This window comes from Phocoena sinus, chromosome 3, assembly GCF_008692025.1.
Source record: "Phocoena sinus isolate mPhoSin1 chromosome 3, mPhoSin1.pri, whole genome shotgun sequence".
Classification (NCBI taxonomy): domain Eukaryota; kingdom Metazoa; phylum Chordata; class Mammalia; order Artiodactyla; family Phocoenidae; genus Phocoena; species Phocoena sinus.
In genome coordinates this window covers 42,348,344-42,370,570 of record NC_045765.1, presented here as the reverse complement: position 1 = coordinate 42,370,570, position 22,227 = coordinate 42,348,344, and the positions used below count along the sequence as shown (strand labels likewise).

The 22,227-nt window shown below is 43.3% G+C and overlaps 1 protein-coding gene across 7 annotated transcripts in view; it reads left to right on the top strand.

Annotated features, from left to right (window-relative positions):
• GRIA1 (glutamate ionotropic receptor AMPA type subunit 1) overlaps positions 1–22,227 on the top strand; it is a 307,667-nt gene that overhangs the window by 158,898 nt on the left and 126,542 nt on the right. For 6 of the 7 annotated variants that reach the window (XR_004349192.1, XR_004349193.1, XM_032626637.1 and 3 more), the window contains 3 exons: positions 4,001–4,240; positions 7,712–7,896; positions 13,193–13,246. Coding sequence is in view for 5 of the 7 variants with exons in the window: in XM_032626637.1 (XP_032482528.1) it covers positions 4,001–4,240; positions 7,712–7,896; positions 13,193–13,246 (479 nt within the window). In the remaining 2 variants the exon portion in view is untranslated. The remainder of the gene's footprint in view (positions 1–4,000; positions 4,241–7,711; positions 7,897–13,192; positions 13,247–22,227) is intronic. The other variant, XM_032626638.1, reaches the window with a different exon arrangement.

Sequence of the window (22,227 nt, the reverse complement as noted above, 5' to 3'; positions counted from 1 at the left end):
AGTCTGACCAGCAAATAACCAAAGTGTGCTCAATCAGTGAATATTTGTCAACTACTTAGACTAGAACGTAGACTGTTGGAGCCTGAAGAGATGTTAACTCTTACGGGGTTCAAAGCACCAATTTACAGATGGAAACTGAGGCGCAGGGAGAGCCTGGGATTGGCTCAAGGTCACATAATACTGTGCTGTGATAAAACCAAAAAGAGAAGCCTCCAGGTCTTCTGGCATCTAATCTAGTACTTCTTCTACAAGACCAAGTTATCTTTTCTAATTGAATATTTACTGTGACAGATTTAAAGAAATGTGCTACAACTAATTATATTTCTCAACGTGTAACCAATTATGCATTCTCCCACAGGCCTTGGGGCCTACAGACTCTTAGCCTCTCCCTCTCCCTCGCTGTTGCTGCTCAGGCTTAGCTGAAATGAGGAGCCAGATTGAAGGTCAAATGCTGAGCAACTCGGAGGACCAGGGTCCGCTTGAGTAAATCCAGGCCAGGCTACCTCCAACCCACGCTCTTTTAGGGAGCTCTGGTTAAACGTACCCGCTTAGCCTTAGAGGATAACACACTCAATTTAAGGGAAAAGAGATCTGCAAAAGGGAAAGATAGGGAGATAATTCAAGGACGGGGGAAACATCCTGGCCTCCGTGTGTGTAAGGATTCGATCGTGCCTATCTGTGCCCATTTCTTCTACCCCATCTTACCCATTCCTCCTCTACTTCTAAAGTTTCAGCAAGAAACACTGTCCACGAGGGCCCCAGAGACCCAACTAAAGGTGTGAAACCAAGTAGATGTCGTCAGGGAATAGATCGGGAACATGAGATTTATATCCCCCCAGATAATACTTCATTGCAGCATGGAAAGTAAAGATCCTAAAAATACCGCAGAGAGCATATTATAATATGCTAATGGGGTTCATGTGCTCGCCATACACACCTCACCCGGTAAGATGGAGTGTGCTTTTTGACAAATCTATATCTAACACAGGGAGAATAATATACAGTGTATGCTTCCTGGTGGAGAAATCCATATTTATGGAAATCTTGATTCCAGCAATTACAATAGACACTTAAAGACAGCACCTGTTGTCGGCTGCAAGTGGCTGGAGCGTCCTCGTTAGGGTGAAAGAGAAAAGAGTGCGAGTAGTGAAGGATAAATAGCTACTTCAGGAGACACCTACCCAGAACAGGGGAGGAAGAGGTCCAGGGTGGTCCAACAGTTCCTCCTCATTCCCTAGTGCAGTGCTCTCGTCAAGCACTCATCATTCATTCAACAAACATTTACTAAGCACCTACCATGTCCCAGGCGTTATGCTGGCTTTGGGGCATAAATGAGACCCCTGTTTTTAGGGAATTAACACTGACCGGAACAGTCACAGATACATACAAGTAAAAAAAGAAAACACCTTCAAATAATAATAATTCAAGCATGAAAGATAAGACAGGGGGATGTGATAGAGACTTATAGAGGGTTGAGGGGAGGGTGGAATCACTATTTAGAAGAGGTGACGAAGGAAGTCCTGTTCAAGGAGGTGAGATTTGAGATAAAATTGCTGAAAAGGAGTGAGCATTGCAGAGAAGTAAGGGAAGAGCACTGCAGGTGGAGCGCAGAGTCTCCAGGGCAGAACAAGTGTGGAGGCCGGAGGCACAGAACAAAGGCCAGGTGGCTAAGCAGGGAGCGAGGGCAGCGGTGTGAGGCAGGAGGGGGCAAAGGGACAGGTCACTCTGCCTCTGAGTCATGGTCAGATGTTTGGAGATTTTCCCTGTGTGCAGTGGGAAACCTCAAAATTTGTAAGAGGTTTTTGCACAAGGAAGGGAAACAGTGTGTTTTCTTTGTTCTTTGGGGTTTTTTTTTAATTAAAAGGATCCCTCTGGTTTCTAGGTGGAGGATGAACATCACTACTGAAAACCAAATGCCATAAAGCTGAAGTCCGTGAGGGCCACCTTTGGCTACCAGGAGGGCCGTGGAGTGGGTTAAGAGCAGGCATATGGGGTACTGGTTTCAAAGAGTGGTCAGTCAATGGACTGGGCACCTTGAGAAGCAGTGCATGCCCAGTAATTCAGTATGCAAGCAGATGTTAGGGGGTTGGGATTAACATATACACACTACTACATATAAAATAGACACTTAACAAGGATCTACTTGTTCCCTATAGCACAGGGAACTCTATATTCTGTAATGACCTATATGGGAAAAGAATCTGAAAACGAATGGTTATATGTACATGTATAACTGAATCACTTTGCTGTACACCTAAAACTAGCACAACATCGTAAATCAACTATACTCCAATATACAATAAAAACTAAATTTACACACACACACACACACACAATAAAGGGCACCTGCCAGGTTTCCTGTAGATGGTATGCTGGGTTACCCTGGAAGTTAGACAGATGACTTGTATGCTTCCATTACAGTCTTTAAAAGATTATCTTTCAGGGACATGAAGGGAGGGTCTAGGGACTGACTGAGGACTGAGACTCAGTAGGCAACTGGGTCCCAGCGGCTAACGGCATTCTTTAGCGCAGCGTGGCCCAGTGAATCAGTAACATGTTATAAAGTATTCACCAACAAAGGGTCCTGGGGGCGTATGGATTTGAGAAAATCCGTGTTAACGTTGAACAAGATTCCTCTCAATCTTTTATGTAGCTGGTATGCAGTTTGAAACTCCAAGAGGAGGACACGGTTTGCACCATTTCTCAAATTTCTCTGAGCAAAGAAGCCTTTTCTTTGTTAGGGAGCATTCTGCGGGGCTAACGTTCATGGAACACATCTGGGCAGTGTCCATGGAGTGTAATTTGAGAGCCCATCTACAAAGGCAGCACGGGGTCACGGAAGCAGGGGATACAGTAAAGAGAGCAGAGGACCTAGGAATATCAACATTATCGTCTTATAAGAAAATTGCTGATACCAAAGTCACAGGGCTGTGATGAGAACTAAACAGCTGACCATATATGGCAGAGCACCCTAAAACACGGTTACTGTGGTGAGGATGACTCGTCTGTCTCACCGTCCATATCAAGATGGTAATTTTCAGGCACTGGGGTTGGCACTGGGGTTGATCACTTGACTGGGGCAAAGTCTATGAACCCTTATCCTGTATCACATATTATAATGAAGTTTAGTAGCTGAATTACCTGGACTTAGCCCCATAACCTTGGGGCTAACTTTTTAGCATTATATTCTAACCAGCAGCGTAACCGAACACAAACCAGTACTGGTAACTGCACTGGGATCTTACAAAATAGCTCCTGTGGGGATGCTCACACAGCTAAGCTACTACCATGGCTGATAAACTGCGGGGCGGGGGGCTGAAAAATCAGCCAGGAGGATGTACAAACACAAGACGAGCATCAGCAGAGAAATGTACATGGAAAACTAAGGGTTGGCTGGGAAAGTCTTGTTTTCTTAAACGTGTATCAGCAGCAAGCTGACAGACCTTCTTCCTAAGGCATCTTATGCTTTGCCTTGACGTGATGGGCAGTGTCATAGACAGATCACTGGACTGGGTTCAAGATACCTGCCTAACTCAGATATGGTCTAGCTGTGCTACCTTGGACATGTTCTTTAACTTTCTGAGCCTTGGTTTTCCCCTTTAAAAAATGACCCAGCCATCCTTTTCCTACCTTAATAAAGGCATTGTACAGATAAAGTGAAAGAGCATACAAAACAGCTTTGCGTACATTTATAATTAATAACCATGACAACATTTGGTATGGAATCGGTACCTAATAAACATTGGATTCGACAGATGGATGGGTGGGTTGGACAGATGATTGGGTGAATGGATGCAGAGATGGGTAAAATGGATGGACAGTTGGACAGATTGGTGGGTTGAAAGAATGGAGTGATGGATTTGTTGGATGGGTGGATGGCTAGATAACAGATGGATGATGGGTTGGATGGATAGACTAGTGGATGATTTACTTTTAGAGCCACCTGACAGCATGTTTGCAGTATCTTCTATCCATTAATTTTTCTCTTCTCCTCTTCCAGTCTGTTCCCAGTTCTCTAAAGGAGTCTATGCCATCTTTGGGTTTTATGAACGGAGGACTGTCAACATGCTGACCTCCTTCTGCGGGGCCCTCCACGTCTGCTTCATTACACCGAGCTTTCCTGTTGACACATCCAACCAGTTTGTCCTTCAGCTGCGTCCCGAGCTGCAGGATGCCCTCATCAGTATCATCGACCATTACAAGTGGCAAAAATTTGTCTACATTTATGATGCTGACCGGGGTAAGCCAGGGGAGGGGGACTGTGGAGGGATGAAGAGAAAATTATCAGCAGGAAGAATAATGGTGCCTCTCTGCCTTCTTGAAAGGCGGGGATCATGGAGGAATGATCCAGAAATGTTTTATGTCTGTGAACTGAATTTTTGGTAACTAATCTATAACTCACATGTGGAAACACGTGCTTTGAGAGAATAACCGTCTTAACACCCCATGTCACTCTACAGCTTACCAAGTTTCCATGGCTCCTGAGCCCAGACTCAAAGTCCAAGGACCTCAGTTGAATGGCTCATGGCTCATGGCTCATGACATGGCTTTTAGGAGCACAGATTCTGGAGTCAGGCAGACCTGGATCTGAATTCTATGTTCCCTCCTCTCCAGCTGTTTGACTTTGGGCAAGCTCTCTCTGCCTCAGTTTGACCACTTCTGTAATGGGGATAAAATTCTCTATTCCTTTGGTTTTTCATCTCTGTAATGAAGACAAAACCAGTCTCTACATCATACAGTTGTGAGGACTGAATGAGACAATGACTAGAAAGGGCCTGTACAGTGCCTACAACATAATCAATGTGCAGGGTCTTCTATATATGTAAACCGCTGTCATCATCACCACCAGCATCAACATCAACCTTCCCAGGCCTTTCTAATTCTGCCTCCACCTAAATTTTGAATTTTTCACTCCATTTTCTAAATGTTTCCAATACTTTTTTCTTCTCTGCATCTTGACTCAAACAATTCCAGTTTCTGGGAGGCACTTCCCTTCTCAAATCTACATATGCAAATTCTTCCTTTCTTTTGCAACCTACTGGAACACCACTTTCTCTATTTCCTGACCTTCTAAATGGAAACTCTCTTCCTTTTTTCTAACTCCTGTGTTGCTTCTGTTGTACTGTCCTACCTTCCCCTGGTATACTAAATAGTCCTGTAAGAACTCAGTCATTATTGTTGTAAATAAATAAATGGATCATACAAGGTCTGGAAAGTGAGGCACAGGAATTTTGCCCCGAGCAAAAAGGAGGTTTTATAGAAGTTTGCCTTTAGGGAGGCTTCGAAGACTTTTGAATAGGAGAGTGCTTTGTGAAATGGTTTTTCAGGAAGAGTTAGGCAGGCCTTATTCAATGAGAATTAGCTGGCAGGAGAGGCCAGAAGCACTCTATTTTCTTCAATTTTCCCTTCTCTCTATTTTAATGATTTCCCTTCTCAGACAAGCAGCCATTATGAGGATGACCTGCAGAAGGGCTATTTCAGGTCAGTTTTGTGGCATAATGAGGCTTGAGGTCTGGAAGTGGCATAGACAGAAAAATGTAACTTTCATTATAGAGGATCATCTCTGGGGTCAGTCAGCAAAGCGCCCATACTCAAAGGGGCTCCGCCTACCTCACAACTCTGAACTCAGAGTTCTGCCATTTGCTAGCTGTGCGGCCTTGGGCCAATGACTAAATCTCTCTGAACCTCCATTTCCACATTTGTGAAACATGGATAATAACGGTACCTACCTCAGAGAATTAAGTGAATTGAAGCCAGGAAAGCTAACAGGGCAATGCCAGACACATAGTAAACTTTCAGTAAATGTGAGACTTAAGCACACCAACCTTATACTTTAAAAAAAAAAAAAGGAAGAAACAACAGAATCAATCTACAGATGATTCTTTATGCCAGGCACCATACTGGTCACTATGGGAGGGATTAGCAATGTTATTGGAAGACAGAAATGATATATGTGCAAAAGATTGATTAATAATGCAAGAGTGAAATATGAAATAACCATCTGTTGCAGGCAGAATAATGACCTTCCCCTCTCCGCCAAAGACATCTGTGTTCTAATTCCTGGAACCTGTGAATATGTTATGTTAAATGGCAAGAGGGATTAAGGTTACAGATGGAATTAACGTTGCTAATCGACTGACCTTAAAACAGAGAGATGGGCTTCTCTGGTGGCACAGTGGTTAAGAATCTGCCTGCCGATGCAGGGGACACGGGGTCGAGCCCCGGTCCAGGAGGATCCCACATGCCGCGGAGCAACTAAGCCCACGCACCACAACTACTGAGCCTGTGCTCTAGAGCCCATAAGCCACAACTACTGAAGCCCATGCACCTAGAGCCTGTGCTCCGCAACAAGAGAAGCCACGACAATGAGAAGCCAGCACATCACAAGGAAGAGTAGCCCCCACTCGCCGCAACTAGAGAAAGCCCGCGCACAGGAATGAAGACCCAACACAGCCAAAAATAAAAACAAATAAATTAATTAATTAAAAAAAAAAACAGAGAGATTATCCTGGATTATTTGGGTGAGCTCAGTGTAATCACAAGGGTCCTTAAGTGTGCACGTTGAAGGCAGAAGAGTCAGGGCCAGAGTATAATGTGAGAGACTCAACCAGTCACTGCTGGTTTTGAAGCTGGAAGGGGCTATACACCAAGGAGAGTGGGCATCCGCCAGAATCAGAAAAGGCAAGAGGGCTTCCCCGGTGGCGCAGTGGTTGAGAGTCCGCCTGCCGATGCAGGGGACACGGGTTCGTACCCCGGTCCGGGAGGATCCCACATGTCGCGGAGCGGCTGGGCCCGTGAGCCATGGCCGCTGAGCCTGCGCGTCCGGAGCCTGTGCTCCGCAATGGGAGAGGCCATAACAGTGAGAGGCCCACGTACCGCAAAAAAAAAAAAAAGAAAAGGCAAGAACAATTTCTCCACTCGAACCTCCGGAAAATAACACAGCCCTGCCAATAACTTGAATTTAGCTCAAGGAGATTCATTCCACACAACCGACCTCTGGCAGTATAAGATGATAAATGTGTTGTTTGAAGCCACTATGTTTACAATAATTTGTTACAGCCGCAGTAGGAAACTAATACACCATCTATGTCCCAAAGATGAAACAAAGCAGTATTGAGTAATGGATTCCTCTATCATTTAGCTATAAATGAGAAGAGAGTAGCTTAATTCAGTACACATTGATTGAATACCTACTGTGTGACAGGCAAAGCACTAGGTACTGAGGTATATTGAACATTCGTAAACGTGGTTGACAATTATTAGGTGCTGTTTAGATATCACATTAGCACATTTAATCAGCAGTTGCTAAACACCTAATAGTAATCAATGTCTATAAAACCCCTGCCATGCTGGAGACATTCTCATTCAATCCTCACGATGACAGTGCGAGGTGGACATTATTAACATCACCCTTTTTACTACTGAAGACACTAAATTGTAGCCAGGTGAATTAGTCCGTACAAGATCATTTAACTAGTATATTGTAGCATCAGGACTTGAGCCTCAGATTCGATGTTTAATCACTGACTCTATTGCGTGCTATGTTCTGCAAACAGAAACACAAAACAGACGCAGAACCTGACCTCGGTGAGCTCAGACTTGCAAAGAGCAAGCTGGAGCTGAGTTTAGTGGAGGAGCGGGGTTGGCGGAAGTGGGGTGATGCCTGTGGATCCTGACTGCCACCTCTCTGTCCTACTCACCCGACCTCCAGGTCTGTCCGTCCTGCAGAAAGTCCTAGACACAGCGGCCGAGAAGAACTGGCAGGTGACAGCCGTCAACATTTTGACAACCACAGAGGAGGGATACCGGATGCTCTTCCAGGACCTGGAGAAGAAAAAGGAGAGGCTGGTGGTGGTGGACTGTGAATCCGAGCGCCTCAGTGCTATCCTGGGCCAGGTAGTGAGTGCAGCAAAGTGCCCTCAGGGTGGGCGTGGGAGACAGCTCATGAGCGAGCGGGGTGACCATTTGCCTTTGGTGTTACAAAGAGAGTTCCTGACTAGGTGAAACCAGAGGCCTGCCTTCTCACATTCTGTAATTCATACAGTTTAATTCTGCCATGTTACGAAATAGCGCAAACAGTGGGAGCCTTCACGCAGGACGTCAAATGGTTCTCGGATCAGTTAACCAAAAACTTACCTCCAGTGCTTCCTTTTCTTGTTAAAAAGCAAAATACATTGCATTGTAGAGTTTGTAAACTGCTCTCACAACCTGTAGAGCCAGATTCCTGGCTTAGCTCTGAGTTCTGTTCCCCACTGGTCTAGCATTTGGTTTCTCATCCATTTGGCCCACTGACCAGTTTTGAGTCCAAGGAGGCATCTCCCTTTCCTGGAACACATCCATGTGTCTGAGCAACTAATTGATTGTCCGCTCCAAGAAAGGGCACTGTGATCTCAGCAGTCTTTAGCCAGACATCTCTAAGCCATGGTTCCTCCAGTTCTCAGAAGTAAAGCGTGTGTCATTGGATAGGGCACTTGTCTTTTTAAATTACATTTGTGTATTCAGATGCGCTAGCAAGGAAGTAGATTTTGCAATCGTTTCTGAACAGTGCTATACGAGTAAAGATGGCAGGTTTAAGTACTTGACAACATGACAGAGCTTGTTAATGGCCCTCAAGACCCCTGGGGCTCCCACAGGGAATCTCAGCACCGGCTCAGCAATTGCTCAGAGGCCTCGGGAACTGAATAGGAGAGATTTTGAAAGTCAGGGGTCCTTTGAGGCGTTAACTCTGTGTTCTGCTTTACCAAGTGCGGATATGGCTTCCCTCTCAGAGAGAGAAACCAGCAAAAATTGTTTCCATTGAGATGGGAGTTTTTTGAGCTGGAGTCATGGGACTGGAATTCTAGTTAAGTAAAGCAGAATAGAGTACTGGTTCAAAGTAGAGACCCTGGAGCTAGACTGCCTGGGATTCACATCCCCAGCTCTAATATTTGCTAGCTCTGTGAGCTTGGGCCAGGTTCCTGATCCGTAAAATGGGCATAATAATAATAATGATGATAATAACTACCTTTAGAGAGCTCTTGTGGGGGTTAGAAGAATCTATGTATACGTGTAAAGCACTTAGAATAGATCGGCCCCACAGAAAGTGATATATGTAAGGATTTACCTATTTTAGGTATTCATAGTGCCAACTGGTACTGGTTTTCTTTTGTTTTGCTTTGTTTTCTTAGTTAAACTTTTAATTTTGAGATACAAATTCAAATGCGTGTGTAAGAAATAATACAGAGAGATCCCATGTACCACATATCCAGTTATCCCAATGGTAACATCTTAGAAAACTATAGCAACTACAGTGAAATATCACAAGCAGGAAATTGACATTGACATTGATACCTTCGAGGTACAGAACGTTTCCATCACCATAAAGATCATCTGTGTTGCCCTTTTGTCCTCATCTGGCTTCCCTCTCTCCCTCTCTTTTTCCCTTTCCTCAGGCACTCTCTAACCTGTTCTCCATTTCTGTGATTTTCTTATTTTAAGAGTGTGATATAAATGGGATTACATAGTATGTAATGTTTGGGGTATGGGTTTTTTCATTTGGCATAATTCCCCGGAGATTCATTCAAGTTGTTGTGGGTATGATACTGCTTTCTTGAGTCACTCCCTCTTTGGCATAAGTGTACTCATCTGTAAAATAGGAATGAAGGCCCCTGTTCTACAAGGCTGATAAAAAGATTAGATGAGATAGGAGGTAGAGAAAGTGTTGAATGATAAGTTGGTATTCTTAAAGACTGATGACTCCTGCTGTATTATTCCATAGTAAAGATAAAGCTGTTGGTACTATTTTCTGAGTGCTTACCATATACCACACACTATGCCAAGCTCTTGCCATGTATAATTCCACTTAATCCTCTCATCATCTCTATAAAAACAGCTTCTATTAGACCCCCTATTCTATAAATGAAGAAACAAGACATTACACTTGCCTGGGATTTCACATAGAAGGAAAGCAGGAAGTCAAAACTATCTTGGTCGGGCTACAGGGTCCAACCTTTTAAAAATGCAACTTTCAGCACATGTGCTGTCTATAGCTACTCCCTCTGTCGAAGGACAAACTTGTGCTTGGGAAGGAAGGAACTTGTTTGCGTGAATATTTTAGATTGCAGTGTATTAACTTTTTTAATCGTTGGATTCTGCTATTCTGAAAAGTAAGACCAAATGCTGAAAGGATCTTACAAATCACCTGATCTACCATTTGCATTCATACTTTACAGATGGGATGACTGACGGTCATATTGGTTGAATGATTTGTCTTGAGTTCAGACAACTAGTTAGTGACAATGACCGTGAGTCTAAAAGTTACATCTTCTGATTTGCATTCTGACATCTTAGCATCATCCTAGACTATCCCAATTCAGTAATTGGGATCTTTTCAGTCGAACACAAATGTTCTGCCTAACCTGAGGAGGAAGACAATGATTCCGAATTCCAAATAGGGAATTAACTGCTTGTCTCAGTCTCTAGTGCCCCGACTGGAATATAAGCTCTATTAGGATTTCTGTTTTGTTTTCTTCCCTGCTGCATCCACAGTGCCTTGAACAGTGCTTGGCACCTAGTAGGTATTCAGTAAATAGTTTTTGAATGAATGCGAAGAATAGGGAATCAATGAATGCTCTTAAGATCCCAAATGTGAGATGGGTCTAGATATCTACAGGTAGCCTTTGACTGGAAAAGAGCCTTTAAGCTGGAGGTAAGAGCATGTAGGGAGGCCCAGAGGGCATGCAGGGGCCAAGGTTCACAGAGGGGCTTAAGAGGCCAAGTGGAGGATGTCAATTGTTTACTGGAAGGCAATGAAAAGGAGATGAACCCATGATTGTGACCACGTTTGGAAACCACCCCAAAGAGTCTGGGGTTTATTCTGTAAACAGTGGAGAGCCAGTGAAGGTTTGTGAGCAGGGAACAGGGTGATTAGAATATAATGCTTTATCAATATATACGACACTTAATTATGTAATACAGTCATTAAGTTCAGAATGAGTTAGAGATGGATGAGGGACACCAGGACCAGGCCATCCATCACCTTACCCTGTTGTATTGTCTTCAAAGTGCTTTTCACCTGCTGAAATCTTGTTCATTTATCTGTTTATATATTTACCATCTGGCTCCCTGCTAAAGTGTCAACTCAGCTCAGTGAGGGCCTGGGGATCTTGCCTCATTTGTTCATAGCTTGTCCCTAGCACATAGCGTAGAGCTTGGCATGTGGCCCATGTTCAATAAATATTTGTTGAGTGAATTAATTAAACAGAGAAGGCTTTACAGAGTAGTTGGGATTAGAGATCAGCCATAAAGGTTATGAATAGTTAGAGAGAATGGGAAAGGGCATTCCAGACACAAAGATTGTGAATTAAGGCAATCCAGTGGAAACGAGCTTTGAAGAAATAGGGTGAGTGAGGCAGTGGACTCCAAGTGTACATTACCTTTATAACAACTTTCTCAGTTTGTAACCCTGTGTACCTGTATCTCTTCATCTGTTTAAGTATGGGTCTCCTCCCAGTAAACTGTGACCTCCAGGACAGCAAGCACCATGCTTGTTTCACTTTCCACTATATCTCCAGCACAGCGCTTGATAGATAGTAAGCATTTACTAAATGTTTGTGAAAGGGAAGCTAGGCCATCAGGTAGGTAGGTGAGTACATGGGTTGGACGGTTTGTGTTAGGTCAAACCATATGAAATTACTGATTTTTATTGGTCAAAAGTCATTAATTATTGGCTGTTTCCTATGTTTCAACCTGTACTTTCATCCTGCAGGGACTATTCTTATCCATTGCCTGGATGCACTGGGTTTCAAACTATCTTCTATTTGCTATTTTGTGCTTTTTAGAAGCTGAATAGGTTTCTCATAAAGGTAACTCATTGTTGAAAGAGCAAAAAATCATTTGACAAGAAAATGAAAAAGTAATGAAGAATTATTAATAAAACTATCATCCCAAAAGTCTTGGCACTCCATAGTCTGGAATTTCACATGCTAACCACTGTTTCAGAGCATTCATTGTGTGTGCTTGCATTTAATTATTCCCTACATAAAAAAAAATGTGAGCCGCTATGCACATACATCCAATTAAAGAGATGTCTGAATGTGGGTGTTAATAACCTTGAAATTTCATTCAGTTAGAGAAGAAGCCCAAGTGCTTCTCATGTGTTTTATGCGTCCTTGCAACAGTGCGGGGAGAGAGGCACTGAGCAGGGTGTACTAACCTCAATTTGACGATTAAAAAATAATAATAATAAAGAAATAGATCAAGTTAACTTGCAGGCTCAGCTAGGACTAAACCAAGGACTGCGGTTTTAGCTGTTCCTTGCTGGGTGGAATGTCTGGATGCCCAAGCAAACCGCTGGGTAGTTCTTTCTACAAATATTTTCTTGCCTGCAATGATTAGGGTTGGTCTGCACATTGAAGATGGATGGGTGTTTGGGGACCCTGGCTCTGAATCAGGCATCATATGGAAAGGCTCACAATAGCCAGGTCCCTGTCCTGACACTGCTACCATACTGCTGTGGGAGCTGGCACATCACTTCGTCTCTCTTGGCCTGGACTTCCCATCTGTAGAGTGAGGGGCCGGACCAGATGATCCTGACATTCTCTTCCAGCTTCCGGGTTGAATGGCTCATTGATGTCTGAGTATCCAACGGGTTTAGGGAAGAAGGCACAAAATTCAGGGAAGGAAGGAACTGTATCTGAATATGGTCCATTCAAGGATTTGAAGTTCAAGAACTGGGGTGGAATCATCCACCTACCCATTTGACTATCCTTCCACCCATCCCCCCATCTGTCCACCCAAGCAGCAGATGATGTTGTAACAGTGACAAGGAATTCAATACAACATAAGATTCCCACTATGTATGGGAAGGCTTTATGGAAGAAGGAAAGAAGTGAGCATTTTAGCCTGGACCTTGGGGTTACGATACCACTACTCTACCCCTGGAATCAGGCAAAACTGATGTCAGGTCTTACATCTGCACTTGATAGCTGGGTAACTTCAGAGAGTTTATTTGACTTCTCTAAGTCTCAATTCCTCATCTGTAAAACAAGGATATCAGCAATGCCACCACCATTGGATGGCTGTGATATTGTAGTTTGGGTACTTAGGATAGAACAGGGCACATTTTCAGTACTCAGTGTTAATTGCTGGTCATTGGTGGTGTAGCTTTAATTGTCAGTATGATTAATGCATCCCCTCTCGTTGTGTTTTGTAGATTGTAAAGCTGGAGAAGAACGGCATTGGCTACCACTATATCCTTGCAAATCTGGTGAGTAGAGGACACTGCAGGCTCTCAAATGGTGGGTCTTTCTGTGTTTGGGGCCCAGCTTGCTTCTGTGGTCCCTGGCTGGAGGGAACGGCGTGGGTGGGAGGGGCACTTCCAAGCTTTGCCCTTTCCCCTTCACATCCCTGCTTGTCAAACCACAGCACACTCAAGGTGAACCTCTAAGCTTCCTCGGAAGAGACCCTGCTGGTGGGCAGGCCTTCCTCAGTCATCACAATTCCAGCTTTAATCAGCTCTGCCACTTGGCAATAAGAACAAAATCACCACATCTTTGAATGATACAAAATGTTTTGACCCCACTGGTTTTGACCCTCCATTTTGACACCAGTGATAGTTTTACTGTTTATAAATATAAATGTTTAAATCATAATGATGCTAGCGCTGACAGATCTTTAACCAGAAACAGTTTTACAGCATAAACAATATTATGTCAATTTAGTTTTTATTCCCTTTTTTATGTGGCATAGACAAGCTTTTAAAAAAAAATTTATTTTCATTTTCATGTGCTGCAGTTATTTTTATTGGGTGCAATCATCTTCCATGGTATGAAGACTTGACTCATAAAATAATTTTTTGTACATGTTAAATTTTACCTAGCAACATGCACAATTATGAGTTTTCTTTTGTGACCATCGTTTTTCACAAGTCTGTTTTTCCTGCGTCATGTTTTGCTCCTCTTACTTTTTTAATCATGAAGTTTGATATTGCCAGTAGTTTTTTCCCAAAGCCAAATGTAATTTTATTTTGCCTGTCTTATTTTCTAAAGAGCTAATTACATGCTATCCAGCTCATCCACTTAAAGCATACAATTCAATGGTTTTATATATATTCACAGAATTGTGAAACCATCACCACAATCTCATTTTTAAACTTTTTCATCACCCCCCCAAAAGAAACCCATACCCATTAGTAGTGATTCCCCATCGCCCCACAAATTCCTCCAGCCTTAGGCAATCAGCAAAATCTACTTTATATCCTTATGGATTTGCGTATTCTGGATGTTGCATATAAGTGGAATCACAGAATATGTGGTCCTTTGTGACTGGCTTCTTTCATTTAGCATAATGTTTTCAAGGTTCATCCATGTTGTAGCATGAATCAGTACTTCATTCCTTTTTATTGCCAAATAGCATTCCATTATATGGATGTATCCCATTTTGTTTATCCATTCGTCAGTTGATGGACACTTGGGTTGTTCTCACTTTTGGACTATTATGAATAATGCTACTACGAACATTTGTTACAAGTTTTTCTCTTGAGCATAAACCTAGGAGTCAAATCACTAGAATACATGGCAACTCTACGTTTAATATTTTGAGAAACTCAAAACAGTCAAAACTGTAGTCCAAACTGTTTTCCAAAGTGGTTGCATCTCCCAGCAAATTTTTTTTTGAATTTTATTTTATTTATTTTCCAGCAAATTTTAATAAATAAAAATTTTTGCCATGTGCCAGTTTGAGCAATTGTCAGATTTCCTTAATGATAGCTTTTTCTACAAAGTTAGCTTATTATCCTGGCCTGTCTTTATGATTCGGTGTTTCCTTTAAGGTGTGATTTTTACCTTTTGTCTATAACAAATGATATCACTCAGTTTTAGCGATGTTATTTTGTGTTGATTATTCCTGTGAGTAATATTATTAATTGAACAAGAGATGGATATTTTCTACTTGCTTTTGGAACAAAGGTCACTAATAGAACAAAGGCACAGGGGCTGGGTATATGTAAAGGTCAAAATGGCAGGATCTAAAACACCTTGCCTAATTCTTAAGCTCTGTCTCTCTTTCTGGGTGGATCTCCAGCCTCAGATCCCTGGCTTAACCTTCTTTCCCCTTCAAAACTTCCTTGCCTTGGCTGTCCTAATACTTCAGGGTCAGGACTGGAAATAAGGAGGACTTCTTGCGATAGGTTAATTTAGGCCCAGCTGTTAACAGATATATATGCTACCTTTCTCAGAGATATTTGCATTTTAAATGGCAAATGGCCGTCCAATGATATTTGGGGAACCAAGAGTTTCACCCTCAAAAACCATTTGGAAGGGACTTCCCTTGGAGGTCCCGTGGTTAAGAATTCGCCTTCCAATGCAGGGGGTGCGTGTTTGATCCCTGGTTGTAAAGCTAAGATCCCACATGCCTCACGGTCAAAAAAACAAAACATAAAACAGAAGCAGTATTGTAACAAATTCAATAAAGACTTTAAAAGTAGTCCACATTAGGGCTTTCCTGGTGGCGCAGTGGTCAAGAGTCCGCCTGCCGATGCAGGGGATGCGGATTCGTGCCCCGGTCCGGGAAGATCCCACATGCCACGGAGCGGCTGGGCCCGAGAGCCGTGGCCGCTGAGCCTGCGCTAGTCCACATCAAAAAAAATCTTAAAAGACAAAAAAAAAACCATTTGCAAGGATGAAATTTTTGACTTCATAAGGAAGAAAACTCTTGACACCCCTTGAATCCCAGATCCTTAGTCCTAGAAGGGATTTTGGAAGTCAGCTGTATCTAAGTCGCATTTGCTTATAGGGAAACATTTGCTTGTAGTCAAACCAGCAAGATGGTATGACTTGGCCAGGGTCACACAGCAAGTCAGTGATAGAGCGAGGCCTGGCACCAGGGTTAGTGGGCAGCACCCAATGCCTTTTCCACTTCATCAGGACGTCTCTCAGCACAGACCACGTGGGCACCCTGCTGCTTGAGAATACACAGAGCAAGGTTGGGGGCATGCATAATCACCTCTCCAGAGTAAGACAGAAATTACACATCAGCGGCCTCAAAGCCACCGAATGACCTCAGGTAATTACATCGCCAGGCTCCATCTGTTGCCAAGTGACCCCTCGGTCACAACATCACCAAGTCAGCCCTTTGGGTGTCTGTTTCCTTCTGATCTGCATTCTTTTTTTTTCCCCTGACCTAATGAGCTCTCAAATCCTTACAACGGCCAACTAATAGGATGCAAATTGCATATAGCATCCAAATACAAAAGACTTGCATGTTCCAATAGATTAGTTGATAATTAGGCTTCAAATTACTAATTAATTCAGTCTGAAACATAGTCGAGTATGTGCTGTATGTCTTTCTTCCCCCTTCAGAGGAATAAAGCAATTGATAAGATGACAATTTTTAGAAATTCCGCCACATAATTAGCCTGCTGCTGCATGGAACTGACCCCCTCCTTCAGAGTGTTTGTGATTAGGGTGTAATAAGAGTTAGACATACAGAGTGAAGTAAGTCAGAAAGACAAAGACAAATACCGTATGCTAACACATATATATGGAATTTAAGGGGAAAAAATGTCATGAAGAACCTAGGGATAAGACAGGAATAGAGGCGCAGACCTACTGGAGAACGGACTTGAGGATATGGGGAGGGGGAAGGGTGAGTTTTGACAGGGCGAGAGAGAGTCATGGACATATACACACTAACAAACTGTAGTAAGGTAGATAGCTAGGGGGAAGCAGCCGCAAGGCACAGGGATATTAGCTCGGGGCTTTGGGACAGCCTGGAGGGGTGGGAGGGGGAGAGTGGGAGGGAGGGAGACGCAAGAGGGAAGACACATGGGAGCACAGGTATATGTATAGCTGATTCACTTTGTTATAAATCAGAAACTAACACACCATTGTAAAGCAATTATACCCCAATAAAGATGTTAAAAAAAAAAAAAAAAAAAAAAAGAGTTAGAAACTAAGGAAGGAAGCTTTTGAAAGATTTAACAAAAAGAGGGAGCTACATTTTATTTTGCAGTTCTTTCTGTCCCTGTCAGAATGCAGGAGCTTCAAAGAAGCCAACAGCATTCTTGTAACAGAGCACTTTGGAGGGATGTTTTTCTGGCTTTGGAGGGCCGCTAGAAGAGAGGATGGAAGGAGACTGTGGGTCAGAGAGGAGAGCTTTATAACAGGGAGTCATAAAGAAAAGAACAGAAAAGAAAAGCCATGCTTTTTGTCCAGATACCATCCTCAGCTAGTATCTCTGTGACCTTGGGCAATTTTCCAGCCCTCAGTTTCCACATCAGGAATAATAGTTCCTATTCTATATGCTCATGGGGTCACTGGGGAAACCAAACATGTTGCTGAATGCCACCGTGCCTTGAAAAAGTTAAAGTGTTCTGCATAGGTGAAGAATCCTAACTTTATATACTAAATCTACCCATCTGTACATATTCACATGTTGTGTCCGTATGTATACATGCATATATATGCCTGTGCATATATATGCTGATATACGTATTCATATTTTATATATGGTAGGATAGATGTATATTTATATTTCCATAGCATTGGTATGTCCATAAAGTGAACTTGAGCCTTTCAGAAATTGGTGAACTCTACCATTATTTCTTAAAGAAGCCCCTGGGTCCTGGAGCCCCATGATGAACCAAGCTCTCTTGTCTGGCTGTCAGTCCTCCTCCAAGCCCAGCACTGACTCGGTTTTCACTCCCTGCTCTGAGACTGTGATCACAGCAGACAGCTACCAGCCAGAGCTCTCCAGAGTTACAGCTCTTTATCTCTGTGATGCATCAGCCGCAAATCTTAGAACAAATTGGTGTTTCTCAAAAGGAAGGTATGTGGACCTTTACAATGCGTCTGCACAGTTTAGGAAACACTGAGCCAATGGTTAAATTCTTCAGTCCACTGAGACTGCAAGCAGGAGTACTGACAGCATGGGACAAATGATCAGATTGTTTATATTGATGATCTGACTTTCACTGAAATAAAAAAGCACAACATTTAAAAATTCTTGTAGAGAACAAGCAGACCTCTGAGAATTTATAAAGGGTCCAGCAGACCCCAGTTTGAGAAACACTGAAGGACTGAAGATATTGGTTGTCTTTCTGTGTGGACCATATGGTGCCTCCTGGGGCACCAGTAACAATAACGGCAACTCCTTTCATTTTTACACCAAGTTATATAGCTCATGTGATGTTTTGGCATGAATCACACCACTGGGTTTTGAACCTTGCAGTACTCCTATGACATAAGCAAGGGAGAATTCCTCATCCCCACTTTATAGAAATGAGAACTGAGAATCCAAGATGTTACATGACTGATCTGCAGAGGGGGAAGGCAAGCACTCCTCAATGGAGTCTGGCTCTCAGGAATCTGGCAAAAGCCAAGTGATGTGATCATAAGAATAGGATGACCAGGCTAACCTGAGCCACTGAACCAGAATTTCTTAAACCCCTAATAAGTAACTACAACAATAATAACAATGGTGATTACTATTATTCATTGAATGACTACTACATTCCAGACACTATGATATACACTTAAACAGTTACCTATTAAATCCTCATAATAGTCCTGGAGGTTGATAATATTATCCCCATTTTTCAGATGAAGAAACTAAGGTTCAGAAAGATTAGTGAGTTTTCCAGTGACAAAGTTTATAAAGTCATGGAGCTGGGCTTCCCCTCCAGGACTAGAGAACTCCAAAATCCATGTTCTTATACTGTGCCATGTGACTGCTGAGCATGGGGGAGGTGGGGACGGGTGCAAGGGGGACATAGGCTCTCAATAAGAGGGCTTCAGTTTAAATCTTGCCTACAGTTGCAGCAATAAACCTGGAATTCAAACTCAGGCTCTCAAACTCCCACTGGGTACCTTTTCCACTGTACACTGATAGAATTTCATTATAATTATACAGTTGGCTCTCCATGTCTGTGGGTTCCACGTCCGTGGATTCAACTGACTGCCGGTCAAAAATATTTGGAAAAAAATCCAGAAAGTTCTAAAATGCAAAACTTGAATTTGCCGCACAGCGGCAACTATTTACATAGCATTTATATTGTATTCCTAGCTATTGACACAGCATTTACATTTTATCAGGTATTACAAGTAATCTAGAGGTGACCTACAGTATACGGGAGGATGAGAGTACGTTACATGCAAATACCATTATGCCATTTTATATAAGGGACTTGAGAATCTGCAGATTTTGGTATCTGCGGGGGTTCCTTAACCAATCCCCCATGGATACCAAGGGACAACTGTGATTTCTAGTGCACAAAGTAGCTGAGGGAAACACACAGAGGACGGGTCATCCCAGGTCTTACTGGGGGGCTTGGGGACCGGGGTGGTCAGCCATTTCCACCATGTAGATGCAGATGACCTCCTGTGAAATGTTAGAGTTGGCAGTTCTGGTCCATGTGGCGGCTCATCCAAGCCCCCAGCTCCATGCTGCGACCGCTTTGCTGTATCAGTCTTGAGAAGAAACTGCTCTTTCATCTCCTTGCTCCCCTGTGGTGAGAAAGCTGTCTCTGCCTTCTGTAAGGCCAAGCTCGGCCGCTTTCTTCTGCACATGCCATCTCAATACCACCCACGGTCATGTCTGGCTCCTGTATGGTTCCTCTAGTTAGGGAGCTGGAGCAGTAGTTGGGAAGGGTGGCTCTGGGTCAGACAGACCTGAGTTTGAATTCTGGTTTTATACTTATTAGCTGTGTGATATTAGTGAAGTGACCTACCTTCTCTGAGTTTTCATTACCTCATCTGTAAAAAAAGGAATGTGGTATCATCTACCTCCTCATGGGCTATCATGTGAATTAAATGAAATAATACTTTATAAGTGCTCATAGTAATATTTGGCCCAAAATAAGCACTCAGTAAACGTTAACAATGTCCACCATCATAATCATTGTCATCACCATCATCATCATCATTAGTAGTAGTGGGGAAAGAAAACACCAAATACCTGGGGACAAGATACTATCCTTGAGGTCCCTCAACCCCCTGCCAAACTCAATCTCATCCACAACTGAAACCCAGTTATGTAATACCTTCCTCCCTGTTTGTCTGTAAGCTCCTGGAAGAAGGAATATGTCTGCCTTTCTCACTGATGAATTCCGAGTTCACCAGGCAAAGTGACTTGCATGTAACGGTGTTCTTTAAAAAGTCACTGAATGAATGAATGAGTGAGTGAAATGACTTCTCAGGAAATAAACAATGTTGGTACCCACTTATTACATACACTTAAAGGCAAATTCCCTGTGTCTATGCTAAAAGAAGCAGAGATCAGGGCTCGTGGGACTATGAATACAGCTAAGAATATGCAAATGAGTAGGTAGAGATGGGCCTCAGAGGGCATCTAGTCCACTTCCCATAAAAGGCAAGAATCTCCTCTACAACATCCCCAACAGAAGCCCATCCAGCTGGTTCCTGCTTGAATAATACCTAGCGATAGGGAATAGTGTATTAGGAACCGCCTACCCTGCTTGTTCTTGGTGTTTGCTCCTTCAGCCTGGACGACCCCCTGTCCCCACCCCTCCCCATGCCTTCCCACAGGACAGGTTCTAACAGCCAGCCAAATGAACATCAGACATGAACCAAGCATGTCTGTGTGCCTTCCACCGCACTGAGCTCATACCAGAAGCACTAAGAAGCATGCGGTTTTACTTTTGTCCTGGAAGCAACTTGGCTTTGTCTTCCAGCTCAGTTGGAACATGTAAATAAATTTTTAAAAGGATGCCAGAGAAAAATCTTGTGTGAAAAAAGTAATGCAAGCCCCATAAACTTCCACCCCAACTGCCAGAGCCTGGCGGTCAGAGGCTCGAGAGGCCCCTGGAGGCTGCAGGTTTCTGGGAAGGATCATGACGGTGCATCCACGCAGCCAGTAGTCCTATGAAGAGTGTGCCTTTGCGCTGGCTTGAAGAATCCCAAACAACCAGAGTTGAAGGGTCCCCAGGAGCTCGTCTCACCCAACCCCTCCTGCATTTTGTAAAAGAGGCACTTAAGACCCAGAGAAGGGACATAACCTGTTTGAAGTCACTCAGAAGTTGAACAGGAGAGCCGGGCTGGGATTTGGAGCAATTGTTTGTTCTGTTCTTTGTGGCTTCTTTTACCCCACTGCTGCCTCTCAGTTTCCTCTGTGTGTGTGTGTGTGTGTGTGTAAGAGAAAGAAACATATAGAAATAGGAGACAGAGAGGTTGAGAAGCACTCCCTCCCCACTCCCCCTGCCCCTCTCAGAGTCACCCCTCACTGATGGAGTCCATCCCAGTGTCCTCTTCTCCCTCCCACACAGCCTTCCCTCTCTCCCTCGGTTTCACCTCACTCTTCTGTAGCAGTGAGAACACACGGCTTACTTTAGGATCACCAGAGCTTACACTGCAGAGAGCCTCTGGAAGGGAAGAGGAAATGGATGGGTAGAAAATCAAGTCCCAGACCCCAAAGGATGCTCACTTCCTACGTGGTCCAAGCATCCCATCAGGCAAGGGCAAGGCTGAGTATATGTTACTCTTTGCAGTCACATCCCATGCTCTAGAATAATCCATTCTAGAGAACTGAGAGTTTCTGCATCCGTCCAAGAAAGGTGAGATTATATTCTCATTTTACGAGAGAGGAAAAGGAGGTCTAAGTTGCTGAAGAAAGTTTTCCAAGGTCATGTGGCTAAAACTGGAATTTGAACTCAAATCTCTCTAATTCCAAAGATTAGGTTTGTTGTCCATTGGGTCACACTGCCCAAATCAAAGAAAGCTTGGTGACTCTCAGGCCTGGTATTATAACTGAGAAAGCTCAGAAATAAACTCCTTTTCTTCTGAAACTGCCTGGGTTTGAATTTTCACTCAGTCACCTACTAGCCGTGTGACCTTGGGCAAGTCATCTCACCTCTCTGTACCTCAGTTTCCTCATCTGTAGGTGGGAATATTAAGGCATACCTCACAAGATAAAGTGAGTTAATTTATATCAAGTTTTACAACACTGAGCGCAGCAGAAGCCTGGGGTCTCATCCCAACTCTGCCACTGACTCATTATCCTTTGCAAAAAAAAAATTCTATTTTTTTGAGGGTCTCAATTTGTTCCAGCTTTGTTCAAGGGTTTTCAAAAGGACTAAATGATCAAAAGGACCCTTCCAGATGTGCAACTTACAGTTCTGGTTTTCCTGCCTCTCTCTGTGGTCCAGAGGTACCAAAACAAAATTTTCGAAGCCACATTGGCTCCCTTCATTCTAAGGGAGAAGCCACTCCATTCATCTCAATCACTGGGTGTTTG